Below are 13,815 nucleotides of genomic sequence, written 5' to 3' on the forward strand. Positions count from 1 at the left end.
ATTTTTATTTTTGTAATTAAAAAATATGGAACGCTTCACAAATTTGCAAGTTATCCTTGCACAGGGGCCATACTAATCTTCTCTGTATTGTTCCAATTTTGGTACATATGCTGCCGAAGCAAGCACTATGTTCTCTTTCATGTACCTGAAGTTGGAGGACACAAGAGAGCTGGCTTCTAAATTCTGTTCCTCAGAGTACCTGAAGATAAACAAGTAAACAGCTTCCCCAGACAGGCCTGTTACTGTTTGCTTGTGCCACCTATTATTTACCCAAGAATGAGACCTATTTTGTGAAGAAGAAAAGAAGTTCTGCTCTAGAAAGTGTTCAGTGAGGCTTTTGTTTTATATTGCAGGTAAGGGAGGAATGCAGTGGGGAGGTTTCTATAAAATCGGCATTGTCAACTGCCCAAGGCAGAACTTGTGGTAGCTTGAGAGCTTGTCTCTGTTTTAAATTCCTGAAAAAGCCAGGTGTGGCGGCATGCACCTGTAGTCCCAGCTACTTGGGAAGCTGAGGTGGGTGGATGGCTTGAGCCCAGGAGTTCTGTGCGACATCAATCACATATTCGCGATAAGTTCAGCATCAATATGGTGACCTCCTGGGAGCAAGGGATCACCAGGTTGCCCAAGTAGGGGTGAACTGGCCCAGGGAAGAAGTGGAGCAGGCCAAAACTCCAGTGATGATCAGTAGTGGGATCACACCTGTGAATAGCCACTGCATTCCAGCCTGGACAACATGGTATCTTATTTAAAAAAAAAAAAAAAAAACCAAACCAAAACAAAACAAAAACACTGGAAAAAATAAACCCTGAAAATTATGGGCCCACTTCCAATCTTTTCTCTGCTTCCCTGACAAGAGATATTGGTGCAAAAGAAACTGCAGTTTTTGCCATTTAAAAGTAATGACAAAAACTGCAACTACTTTTGCACCAACCTAATAATATGGGTCCAAGAAAGAAACCAAAGATTAATGCCTCCAATAAAGCAAAAGTCTTGTCATATAACTGCCCTTCTTAGACTACTTGGGCTGCTATAACAAAATACCATAAACTGGGTAGCTTTAAAGCAATAGAAATTTAGGCCAGGCGCAGTGGCTCACGCCTGTCATCCCAGGAGTTTGGGAGGCTGAGGCAGGCGTATTACAAGGTCAGGAGTTCGAGACCAGCCTGGTCAATATGGTGAAACCCCAGTCTCTACTAAAAATACACACACACAAAAAAAAATTAAGCCAGGCATGGTGGTGGGCACCTGTAGTCCCAGCTACTTGGGAGGCTGAGGCAGGACAATCGCTTGAACCTGGGAGGGGAGGTTGCAGTGAGCCGCCAATGCACTCCAGCCTGGGTGACAGAGCAAGACTCCGTCTCAAACAAAACAAACAGAAATGTATTGCTCACCATTCTGAAGACTGAGAAGTCCAAAATCAAAGCAGATTTGGTGTCTGGTGATGGCCTACTTTCTGGTTTATAGATGGCACATTCTTGCTGTGTCCTCACAGCAAGATGGAAGGGGTAAGGGTCTCTCTGGGGTCTCTTTTATAAGGACACTAATCCCATTCATGAGGGCTGCCTCCTCATTACCTAATCACTTCCCGAAGTCCCCGTCTTGTAATAGCATCGCCTTAGGGGTTAAGATTTTAACACGAATTTTGGAGGGACACAAATATTCAGATGATAGCACTGCCCAAATGCTAATGCAAACTCATTGTTGCTCCATTTGTTATTTAAACACTGTGCATTATTGCATTATCTTCCACTTGTCCTCTTTCCTTCTGTAATTTGTCTATATTGGCTTGTTTATCTTCTGGCACTTCTTCCCTCCCTTCTGTCTGGGTTTCATTCCCTAACAAAGGCTCTGTGCCTGTCTCCCTGCTCAAACCCCTCCGTAACTGTAATTACCACCTTAGTCTTGCCCAGTGGCTGTATCTTCACCCATAGATTTAACCGAGACAAAACTACTACCTGTTAGACAACTTTAGCTCTGCAGCATGAACATCTGAGTTAAGAAAAAATTACGAGTACACAAGTCACACATAGTATTGGAGAATACTAGTCCTACAAGGTATAAACAGATAAGGCAGGTGAGGTCCAAGCCAGTTTCTCTATGAGGCAATGTCTTCCACTTAATATAACCGAATGTATTACAAAAGAAAGAAAGAAAGGAAGGAAGGAAATAAAGGAAGAAAGAATGAGAAGAAAGAAAAATTTTCAATAAATCCACACTCAAAAAAAAAAAAAGGAGGCAAACTAGTATGAACAGAACAATTAGAAAACCAACTATAAATTTCACTTTACATATGCTAGACAAAGGAGTTACTATCATGAGAATTTAACCATCACAAAATATTTTGCTGAACCGTATTTGTTCCTATGCTAAGGAAGAAATGTCCATAGACACAGGTTTGAGTTTAAAGAAACTAAAAACTTAAGACGGCCAGATTAATGATATCTTTCATTTTCTTATTTATAGGTTTATGTATTTTTCAAATTATTTGGAAAGAACTTTTGGAATCGAAAAAAGTTTAAAAACTAAAAATTCTTTTCTAAATTTTTTCTGTTGAATTAGTATTCTGTTTATGAAATAGGAACGCGATGTCCCCAAGGTGCTATTGATGTCATCCAGTTATAGCTAACTATGTGCTTAAATAATAATTCAAGTGAGGATGAGAAATATATTTTACAGAAAGTGACAGCAATATTATGCTTTTATACCTTGTTGATACGATCCAAAATGTGAAGATATTTTAAAATATTTGAGTTACTGATTTTTTTTACTTTTCCTCTAGATTAATGACACTACAGAGCTATGTATATTTTGGTAGTCACCAAACTATTAAAAATGTCATATCATTATTGTTATCCATGCTCTACACAAGGATTTTTCAGCATTGGAACTACTAACATTTTGGGCTAGATAATTCTCTGTTGTAGGGTGCTGTTTTCTGCTGTGCAGGATGTTTAGCACCATTCCTGGTCTCCACCCAATAGATGTGATGACCAAAAATGTCTCTAGACATTGCCAAATGTCCCCTGAGGGGCAAAATTGTCCCTGGTTGAGAAACACTGCTGTATAGTGAGTCATTACTATCCAAATATTTTGATTATCTTTTTAACCATTACCTATTACCCCGCCACATTAATCATGCCATGATTCACATTGATCACAATGATTAAATAAATTATAGATTTATTAAGTCGCTCAGGCACTTACCATTAGGCTATTAGACAAAGTCTGGGAATACAAGGGGAAAAAATTCCCAAAATTACAAAAAATAAAAGATTACATGAAAAGAGCAAAGGTGTTGGCTGCACACTAGGATCAAATGACATTCATTTGTTGAAGTAGTCTGAATGACTCAAAGACATACAGCAGCAATTATTCACTTAGCTATAACACAGCAAACATTAACACATTATTTTGAAAAGGAGAGATGTTGCTTCATGTGAAAATACTGATAATATTTAAGAAGAGATGTGAGTGACTCATCAGACACTCAGGCATAATTTTTCCCTTTACCTGTTACTAATCATTTTTCTTACTGCCTTTTTTATTTAAGCACATGTTCAGTAGCACCCACAATCAAAATTCTATAAAACGTAACATCGAATATCTTACTTTTAGTTTATTAAAACAAGTATTGTAAATGATCACTAAGAGTGAATAACATAAACAATAAGTATTATTTGTATCACCATTCTTCTAGATTTTTATGTCACCACTGTGAATGGTGGATGGTCTTTTGTCTCTTCTAAATGTCCCATTCCTTATGGGATAATTAAAAATGACCCATAAGCAAAGTTAAGTTTTAAGAGGATTTTTTTCAAATATACAGCCTTGGCTTGTACTATTGTTATCCTCCAATTTCCTTTGTACATTTTCAAAAATAATATGTGAGTTTTAAAACTTACTTAAAATGACTCTTTTTAAAAAAGAAAACACTGTAGTGGGATGCTGGGATTGCATTCATCCCAGCATGCTCCACCACTGTTCTTTGGATGGCAATCACAGGACCCAGACATCAAGCTGTGGAAGAGATTCTTCCAAGCAACAGCATCTGGCTCTTTGGCAAACTGAACAGGCAGTTGCCCTGGTGGCTTTGGAGTTGCCTCTGGGTCTGTCACAGGGTAAGGCTGCTGATGGAGCGTCTGGATTCTCGTCTCCTTTTCAGTTCACTATCTTTCTCATATACCTTTTGGGCATCAAGAGACCCACTCTCTTCCATAAGGCAAACACTACCCTCCTTAAGTCTAATGAACTTTTACATGAACCCTGTGGTACTTCCGTAAGTATCCCTTTCCATTGCCCACATCTCCTGCGGAAGTGCAAAAATAGGCAAACATTTTGGCATCAGCAACACTGGCATTCTATTTCACACCCCACCTACAGAGAGAATCAGAAATTAAATGCTCTATTCTCAGTTCTGAATATTTTAAGCTTGTATTTTCACCTTCTTTACTCATAATAGATCCTTTTGCCAGTTAAACTTAATAAATTCATATTTATAATATGAATAGCTGCCTAATCTCATAAAAAAACTTAGGATCACATAATCTAAGCTGGTAAGGTGGTACAAAGACTATAGGAGCTTAGTCTGAAGAATTTATGGCACTTCAAAATCATAAGTGCAGTCGTTGGAACAAATAAACACCTTGAATACCAGAATCAGTAGCTCCAGAACAAAGGGGCTCTCATATCCTCTTAACTGTGAAGGAAATTAAAAAGATCAAATTTGAAAAATAAAGAATGAGTTTTTAGAGGTTTGGGAATTAAAAAAAAAAAAAACCTAACTCTGAATAATTTGCATGAAAAGTATTAATCAATATGGCTTCTCTACAGACCACCAGCTATGCACAGGTACCATGACCCACAATTCATACCCAAAAGGTAAAGTACTATTGGTGAGGATGTGGCTCAAAGACTCTAGTGTGTCCAAACACACACAGGATCAGTGGGACTGATTTGTAAGAGGTAGCGTTTAATTCTTCCTGTGAGAATTCTTCAGAAAAAAGAAATCTTTATGTACTTGCCACCTCATGGAGACTCAGTTTTAATCTGTTATTTGATCACCACATTCAATAACTCCATCAATAACCTATGAAAAATTTCATGGTTTAACACGGGGGTTTTCAAAAAAAAAAGTTTCATGGTAATGTCTCTGTTATGAATGGAAAGCAAATAAAATAGAAAGGGGGAGAATCTTTATAAGAAAGACTACATTTGAGTGTAAGTTGTTACTTGAAAAATCCTAAATTCTAAAGGAAATTAAAACTCCTTAATTTCTAGGACTGGCAAGTAGTTGAAGCAAAAATGGACAAAAATAAATAATGATAACTATTTCTAGCCCAGAAAGGGGGTTTTAAAAAGTAAATTGTATTTATAATAATTTGAATACATTTTTTGCATTCTGTTAGAAATAAGAATGTAATGATGGCATAAATGCACAAATAGTCTCTATCTTTTAGAGATGAGCTAAAAGAATATAGAGTTAAATCTAAAGTTTATTTTTATCAAAAAAATTATTTTTTACTAAACACAAGATAAATCATACACTCAGCTTCCGATTTTATTTTTTAGAAATTAATTAGAGTTGAACATTAAGAGTCATGGACTTTTGTCAGTTCATGCAATCAACTCCTACAGCTTTCCCTAGGAACACTGCTAGGTGAGCAATACAAGTCCTTGCAACCTTGAGCAACTGACAAATCTCTCCAGGCTTAATTTTTGGCCAGAAGAGACTAATGAAAACTTATAGATTGAATGTTTATTATAAGTATTTGATTATTTGAAATGAGAAAAACACGAGCCTCTAGACATAATCAATTCCTGACAATTGCCTAATACATAGTAGCCCCCCTGATATGCTTGTTGAATGCATACATGAATGAATGAGTGAATGTGAGTTCATGCTACATTCAACTTTTGAAAAAGTACTTATGCTCCAGACATTTCCTGGCTTGATAATCACAAATCTTTAGATAAATCAGAGACTTCAATAAATATTTTTGCATGTGAAAAATAAACGAATTTATCCATCCTGCCATGAGTGCACAAATTGGTTAATGAACCAAATCGATCCGAATGTGCAGTTGGATTTAAGAATATATGGTCTAATGTAAAATGTTGTTTGCTTTTACTGAAATGTTTTCATTAGGACTCTAGAGTTGACTGAAGTTTTATCTACCCAATGCTGACACCAGGATATTAAAAATATTTCTTGATGATAATGAAATTGTTTGGTTTCCCTCCACTTCCTTGGTGAATATCTCATGTTTACAGAATGTCCTTTTGTTAGAGAAAGCCTTCAACCACTACTTCTGGTTTTCAGTGGAACCAGTAGGGAAAGGTCAGGATAGACTTAAACCCATGATTCTATTGGTACCCAAGGTCTAGGTACCACGCCTGTTTCTTCTGTGCTTATCTGACATATTTTGTCCATCAGATGCAAGAGAGCATAATCAAAAGGGTTACTGCTCTTCCAGTAATCCAGAATACTCCATCTACATTTGGTGCGATCTGTGTGTTCCTTAAGTGATGCCTTTCATTGTCATATTTGGGAGCTAAGTATTGGAAGCAATTATATCTTTCACTTTTTGCTTGTTCATTAGTTGAATAAGCTGTCAGAAACTACCATTTAGGCTAAGAGTTACTGTCTGTGGTTGAACTAGCTTAAATGGTATTCAATAAATGATTAGGAATGTCATTATTGAGTGGCTATCCAAAGGCAGACACTTGCTAATAAAGATGCCTCCACGCATCCACAGGTTAAACGCTAAGAAACAGATCCACAAACGGAAGCAGGTCTGTTGTTCCTCTTATGAGGTTGGGCAAGTAAGACATCTAGGCTTCACGCTATCCCTAGGAAACCTGGTCCCCTTCTTACTCCAGCTGACACACATGGCCTCACCAAAAGCAGAAACTAGGGCTTGGTTGATAAATAGTAACTGAATACTTCAACGTTTGCCATCTGAAAAGGGTGTTTTAAAAGAATAGGTGAAACTCTAGATACATCATGCAAGGAGGCTTATCCAACACTGAAGCTGGAAAGGAGGCCAGAAGATTCCTAGACCACATCAAGTAGCTCATAGTTGGCTCTCACCAAAAGGAGGCTACAATGTTTTAGACTCACCTGCCCTAAGGGAGGGAGAGGAGGCACCTGGGGCTTCGTGGAAATCTCCAGGCCTGCCTGTCTTCAGAGCCTTGAAAAGGCCCCCTAGCTCGTGGGGAAAATCACAAAAGTGGCAAGTCTACAGGAAGTCTGCACATAAATAGACGGAAACAGGGAAGAGAGTGGGGTATGCTTGACTGAGGGACGACAGAGCTGGCCCCAGGATACCGAGGGCTGCAGAGGGAAGCGTGCATTTGTGGAAGGGACTTTCCAGTGAGGCTATGCCTCAAGGGAGGGAAGTGTATTCATTCTGGCTTTGGAGGACAGGGTCCTTCCTCCTCCACGAGGCTGGATGTGTGCAAGTGTCCGCAGGGCAGCCGCCGAAGTCTAACTACCTGCTCTTCTCTCCTCTCTTCCCGACACTTCCCACGGACTCAGACCCCAGCAATATCTCTCTCTGGAACTGCGCGTGGCTAATCAAAGCGAGAAGCTTTGGGAACTCCCCAGAAGGTGCGCGCTCCCCATCTAACCTTAGGTGAAGGGAAGTGACGGCCTGCTCACGGAGCGCCTGTCAGCCTGCAGCCGCCGCCCTGGCTCAAACTGGGACTGGTTGTGGGGAATACTGATGGGGGCGCCCCCTTCCCCGGCTGTCTGAGCCTTAGCTGGGAGACTGTGCTGGGGAAGAGGCCGGGGCAGAGCCAGTTCCGAGGGGTGTAAGACGCCAAGCAAGAGGGGCCTACCCTATCGCAAACACCGAACCACCTCGTGGAGACCAGAGTTAGCCCCTTCCGCAAGCTCTAATGGCTCCGGGGGTCTTGGGACTGCGGGGGCGAACCGCATCCTTGACTCCTGGCCCCCGGGAGCGCCGGCGGCAGCAAGGACCAGGCCGGGTACCAAGGGCCGCCACTCCTTCGGCACCCAGGGCGGAATCCCGGAGGTCTCCCCGTCCGGCGCTGGCTCCCCTAGCTCGACGCACTGGGTCCGAGGCGGCCGCCGTGAGGTCTCCGCTGGCCGCACCTCGCCCACGGTGCGAAAAGACGACCAGAGGCCGCCGACGTCTCCTCCCAGCCTGGAGTTGGGACGTACTAGGGTGTAGAAAGGTCGGGATGTCCCCCCACCCTAAACACACACGCGCTTGCGAGCACACATGTAGACACAGACACGCGCGCGCGCGCACACGCACACACGTACGCTTTGCTCCCCTGGCCTGAGAGCTGGAGAGGGGGCGCTTTGGAAAACTTGGCTGATTCGCCGGATGACCATGTGCGCTCAAGACTGTACCCGCCAAACATAACCTTAATTTTGCAAGATGTTTTTCCCAGTAACTTTTCTGCAAATGAGTCAGAACAGACCCCAGTTTCCGAGGCAGCCCAGTCCGGTTTGTTAAACTTCTCAAAATGTACCCGGCGGCTCTGAGCCTCCAAATCCTCCATCGCTCGGGGGCCGCGGCCGCCCTCACCCGGCTCCGCGCGCGCAAATGGACTGCCGCGAGGTCTTCGCGGAGAGCCAGGCAGCCCCGGCGCCTCCAGCCGGGCGGCGCAGCTCGAGACCCGGCGACCCGCCGGCAGGGGCGTCCAGTCCCGCGCCGCACTTGCTAGAAAATAGCCCGCCTGACCACAGCCGGCCCTGGCGCTTGCACATTAAGAAACTCAAATTTAAGAAGTGGGTGAATTGGGAAAGGAGGGAGCCGGGGGAGTTTGCACCGTGTATCTCAGGTATGAGCGCTTTTCACTGACATTGATGCAACTGCATTAGAGTTAATGGCAGCAGCCTGCTTCTCATTATTAATTGTCTTTGTGTTTGGATAAAGTATGTAATCTTCTTCTCAACCACACCATTAAAATAGGTTGCCTTTTCAATTAAGTACTGTCTTGAGCACAGCAGTCAATTTTCCTAATGAAGATGCATTATATTTTCACTTTTTAAAAAATAAATGGAAAATCCCAGGTTTTCATTAGACACGATTACAGAGAAATACAAGAGGGCTTCTCTAAAATTCATGCGGTCATGTAGTGCATTAAACGCCAAGCTTTTAAATAAATTGAAATTTCTGCAGATAAAAGAAAAGCATGGCTATCAAGTATGTTGAAACACGCTTCATTCAGATTTTTAAAAGCAAACATGATGAGTTCATTTTTTTAAATGTACTTAACAGATACAACAGTTTGTGAAAGTATAGTGACTGCCTGAAAATACACTATTAACTTTTTGTGGGGGGGGGTCCCTTGTAGTTTACGGATGATTTGCAGATCTTAAACTAAGCGGTGAATGTTGGAAATGTACTATACACATTTAGATAAGGTTCGGCCTTTGACCAGTTACCTCAGATTAATCTTTCAGGAGCACAAAGGGTCTGGTCTGTGCACCTACAATTAGTTTTTATTTGTTTGTTTGTTTGTTCCTTTCTTTCTTGCTTTCATTTTCTTTTTTAAGACAAATTGAAAGCCATTGACTCTGGTAAAACTGTTTAAAATTCTATGCCTTTGAGATAAGCAACTTTTCAATTGTTGCAAAAAAAAATCAAAAATTGCAAAGTTCTAATTTTGACGTTTTAAAATTGGTCAGAAATATTCATCCTGGATCTGAAAATGGAAAGTTTGCATTCATGAACAAAAATGAAAAAGTGTGTGTTATTCATTCTCTAATCTTGAGAATTTGGGAACGTATAGTGAGAGGGATCTGTCAAGATCTATGTTTTCTTTGTTAATAAAAAATTTATGTTGCTACCTTTTGCATATGAAATATGTTTCAAACAAACAATTTCTGTCTTGTTCTCTCCCCCATTCAATGTGAATACTCTCATAGGATCCACATTAGGGAATACTGCTTGAGAAAAAAATAAGTCAAATTCTTCTAAGTAGGAAAAAAAAGTTCCCAACAACAGCCAGACTTTTTCTTTGTAAGGCAACATCAGCTGGTTTCTTGTAGACATGATCTTTTCCAGGTTTTAGGTGTTATGTCTTTTAAAAATTGAACTCCCTTTTGTTTTTTTTTTTAATCAACCAGCCCCTTAAAATGATCTGCAAAGAGTGGGAAATTAGATTTTCGATTAAAACCTTATCCCATCTCGAAGGATTACTTCATATTGATTCTTAAATATGGCTACAATTGATGGACTCTAATTAAAAATCCAAAGGAAAAGTCTGTCGTACCCATATAAAAGAAGCTTTTCATATACGGGAAATAAAGCTTGTAAAAGGTTACAAATAAAAGATTAGAGATTTATCCAAACTAGTTTAAAGCTTCACTGTGGTTTTCTTTTCTTCTTTTTTTCCTTTCTTACAAAACCATTCCTGGGTCTTTTTTCCCCCAGTTTTAAATGAAGTTTGCAAACAGGCAAGATATTGGACTGTAATGGTTGTTTTATATCAGCTCTGTAAGCTCAAGGCTGCTGCCTGCAATAGAATTGATTTCAAGGAAACTTCAGGACCAGGAGATGAAAATTATGTAAACTGACAGCTACCACCCTTCATCAATCTATCCACATTCCCGTCCACACCCTTCTGACACACACACACACCCCACCTGACACTTCTGTCTCACATCCACACATGCCCTTCCTATCCCTCACCCTAACCTTGCTCTACACACACCCTTGGTCCCCACACTCTCAGGGACAGATGCACAGCTCCCGGCTCACACCCTGCTCATAAATGTCTCACAGTCCCACATCTCGCACTTGTCACACAATCTTAATCCGTTTCATTCCGGAACAACATGGTCCTCTTTTCCTCCTTTTCGCATTTGGATTTTGCCTCCCTACTCTTTTATCCAGACAGCCCAATCCTATCTTTGAAGTTGTTTCTTTCTCTCTCACCCTCTTTTCTGAGGCAACCGCAATGCAGGGAGGGAGAGACTCAAGCTTAATTTACAAGTGATCTGTTGCCTTATTTTTTCCCTTAAATTCTGTCTGCATTGTCAATCTTAAATCCTTGTGAAAAAAAACTTAAATCCTTGTTTAAAAAATTAAAAGATTAAGGTTAATCTCGTTAAAGTTTATAATAAAGACAATCTAAAAACCTAATGAAAAAAATGACTCCTTTCTGGATATTATGGTACTTCTAAGGCAAAATGTAGTCCCTTACTCTTCACTGAATTGCTGAAAAGATTGGAAATTAATGTTCATATTTCTGAAGTGTTAAGGAAGTCTAACTGGCTCCTTTCCCCCAAGAGGCTATGTTCTCACGGAATATGGGTTTTGTTCTTCTTTTTTAATTAGGCTGGAAGAATCCTGGGATGTCTTCTCTCCCCTCCCCCTCCCCCATGCCCCCCCCCACCAAAGTTAATAAACTTGGAGGAAAGTTTGGAATATTTTAAACTGGCCTGGCTTGTGGGGTGGAGAAAGTCAGGCTAGTTAGGGCCACACATTCATCTTGATTTCAAAATATGAATATCACCATATTCTGGAAACTGCGTGCAAGCTCTGACAAATAATTTGATTCCCTTCATATTGGTTTTCTTAATTTAGCTTCTGAATGCTTATATGTCATATGCATAGTAAAATAATTGTACAAGTGGCAATTAAAAACCATCCACTTGTTAATGAAAATTGTTTAAAAACACAAAGCATGCTACCATAAGTCAGATTCATAAAAAATAAAATAAAATGTTAAAGACACAGGACATAGAAAAAAAGTTAAACACAGATAGAAATACAATGAACAGATAGTAAGTAAATTGGAAGTTCAAGAACTTACTGAAAATCAAGAGTTAGACTTTTCATCCAAAGAGTCTTTTTCTCCCACCAAGCATCTAAGGTTTTCAGTAAAAGAGCCCAGCCCCCTTCTCCCAAAGCCAGTGGCTTTTGTCCTGACCTAGAATAGGGTTTGTGGGGACTGTACCTGAGCCGGGCTGTCTGCGATTTCCAAATTGACAAGAAGAGACTGGAAGATAAAGAGCATGTTCTTACAGGTGAACAGCAATTTTGCAACTTTTCCAGGCGACACCCAGGAGAAAGCTTGCCTGCTACCAACTGCTGCAGACTCTGGGCAGAATTCCTCTAGAAAGAAAAAGAAAGTCTTCCCCCCTCCCTGTCTGCCTCTCTCTGTCTCTAGTTCTCTTTCTCTTCTCTGTCTCTCTCTCTCTCTCTCAGATCCAATCTTTTAAGAGCTTCAGCACATTGCTAAGCTAAAGGGAAATTCTCTTTGATAAAGCGGTGTTTCCAGCTTCTGGGTTTTAAAACCTAAATCTATATTCAAATCTGGCTGAAGGTGTGTTCTGGGATTTATGAAAGCCTCTTAAAGGGGTAAATTTACCAAACCGTGACAAAATCATCACAATCTTACTTTAGACATCTGAAGTGGATGAGAATTTTAAAGAGACCCTTGTTTATTTAACACTGTCCATTTCCAACTCGTAGTTTATTGGCCCTGTATTTCTGAGAAGTTCTTAGACTAGAGGGCAAAAGAGAAGCCGGAGCTGTCTGCCGCCGGCCGCTGGAAGGGCAAAAGCCCTCTCACGCCCCACCACACATAAATCTGCCCCTGTCGAACAGAACAGGGGGATTTTTAGGGAGGTTCAGCTGCCCCCGCCATCTGGGAGGATATCGCAAACCTCTACATCGGACTTGAAAGCTTTCCCTGGACACTGGACCCTATAGCAGACGGATCTCCCAGTTCAAAATTTTTTACTTGGTGGAGCTCACAAGCGCCTGTTCTGATATTTCCCCATCCCACCCCATCCCGACTGTCCCCAGGGCCTCCCTACGGCCTTCCGCTCTGCCAAATTCACAACGTCCATTTTTCTTTTTCCGTTCTTTTATGCTTTAAACATCATTGTGATCAAACTGGGGGAAACGTCGTCTTTTGTAGGGGTAGGAAGGAGGCTCTGCTTGAGGCGAACAGTGTGTTTTTGCCTTTCCTTCATCGAAAGCATCAGGACTGACCAAGCGCACCCAACCAGTGCCTCCGACAGCCAGCGCCACAAGGGCCAAAACGCCTGGGGCATTAGTACCCCCTCCCCACCACCACCCCTATTAAAGGCTTGGGGGGAGGGGCGGTCACCAGGTGTTTCAGTACAGTGGAGGTGGGGTGAGAAAAAAGGTCGGTACTCACCCTCCCCCCCGCCCGGGCCCCCAGAAAGTCCTGACTCCTGGGAACGCGACAACCAGCGGGTCTCCGGACTGGAGCTGCTGCAGAGGGCCGGGAAGGAGCTGGGCGGGCCGCTCGGGGACTAGAGGGGCCGCCAGGGCCCAAAGCTCTAGAGACACCTGTGACGGGGGCCGCGGCCACGGAGTCCCCAGCCTCAGGCCGAGCCAGAGCCGGAGCCCAGCCCGGCTGCCGAGAGCTTGCTGCCTCGTGCGCACTCCCGTAATTCGTTAATTGCTGTAAATCCCAAGGACGGCCACATTTTATTACACATACAGTATAAGAACCGACAACAAAGCGACGAATTAATTACCAACTTCATTAACATAGGTCCCCAAATTAAAGGCAGCGAGCCTTTCTTTGGGCCCACTAGCAGTGGTGGTGATGGTAGTTGGTGGTGGTGGTGGTGGGGTGTTCAGGAAGAATTTTATTTTTCTTTTCCTGCACTGGGTGTTGAGAAGGAAGAGCTGTTTTCTGCTCCCTCCACTCCCCCCCACTCTTATTCACTTCCACTCAGCAATTCCGCTATCCCTTCCCGCTACTCCGCCCAGCCTGTTTTTGCTTTTCTAGGGACTCAGATCCGTTTGAAACCTGTCCGGTCCCTGATCTCTGTGCCAGGCAAAAAAGTTG

The 13,815-nt window shown here is 42.0% G+C and overlaps 1 protein-coding gene and 1 non-coding gene across 2 annotated transcripts in view; both read right to left on the bottom strand.

The window, feature by feature from the left end:
* LOC108306112 overlaps nucleotides 1-13,815 on the bottom strand; it is a 115,599-nt gene that overhangs the window by 100,805 nt on the left and 979 nt on the right. Inside the window, exons 2-3 of the mRNA XM_017530896.1 lie at nucleotides 13,153-13,422; nucleotides 11,941-12,098 (exon numbers count right to left, since the gene is read on the bottom strand). Of these exons, the coding sequence (XP_017386385.1) occupies nucleotides 11,941-12,098; nucleotides 13,153-13,422 (428 nt within the window). The remainder of the gene's footprint in view (nucleotides 1-11,940; nucleotides 12,099-13,152; nucleotides 13,423-13,815) is intronic.
* LOC119471712 lies at nucleotides 20-126 on the bottom strand. Its single transcript, XR_005200776.1, has one exon. It is a non-coding gene; the product is annotated as a U6 spliceosomal RNA (small nuclear RNA).

This window comes from Cebus imitator, unplaced genomic scaffold (assembly GCF_001604975.1).
Source record: "Cebus imitator isolate Cc_AM_T3 unplaced genomic scaffold, Cebus_imitator-1.0 Scaffold70, whole genome shotgun sequence".
NCBI classification, from domain to species: Eukaryota; Metazoa; Chordata; class Mammalia; order Primates; family Cebidae; genus Cebus; species Cebus imitator.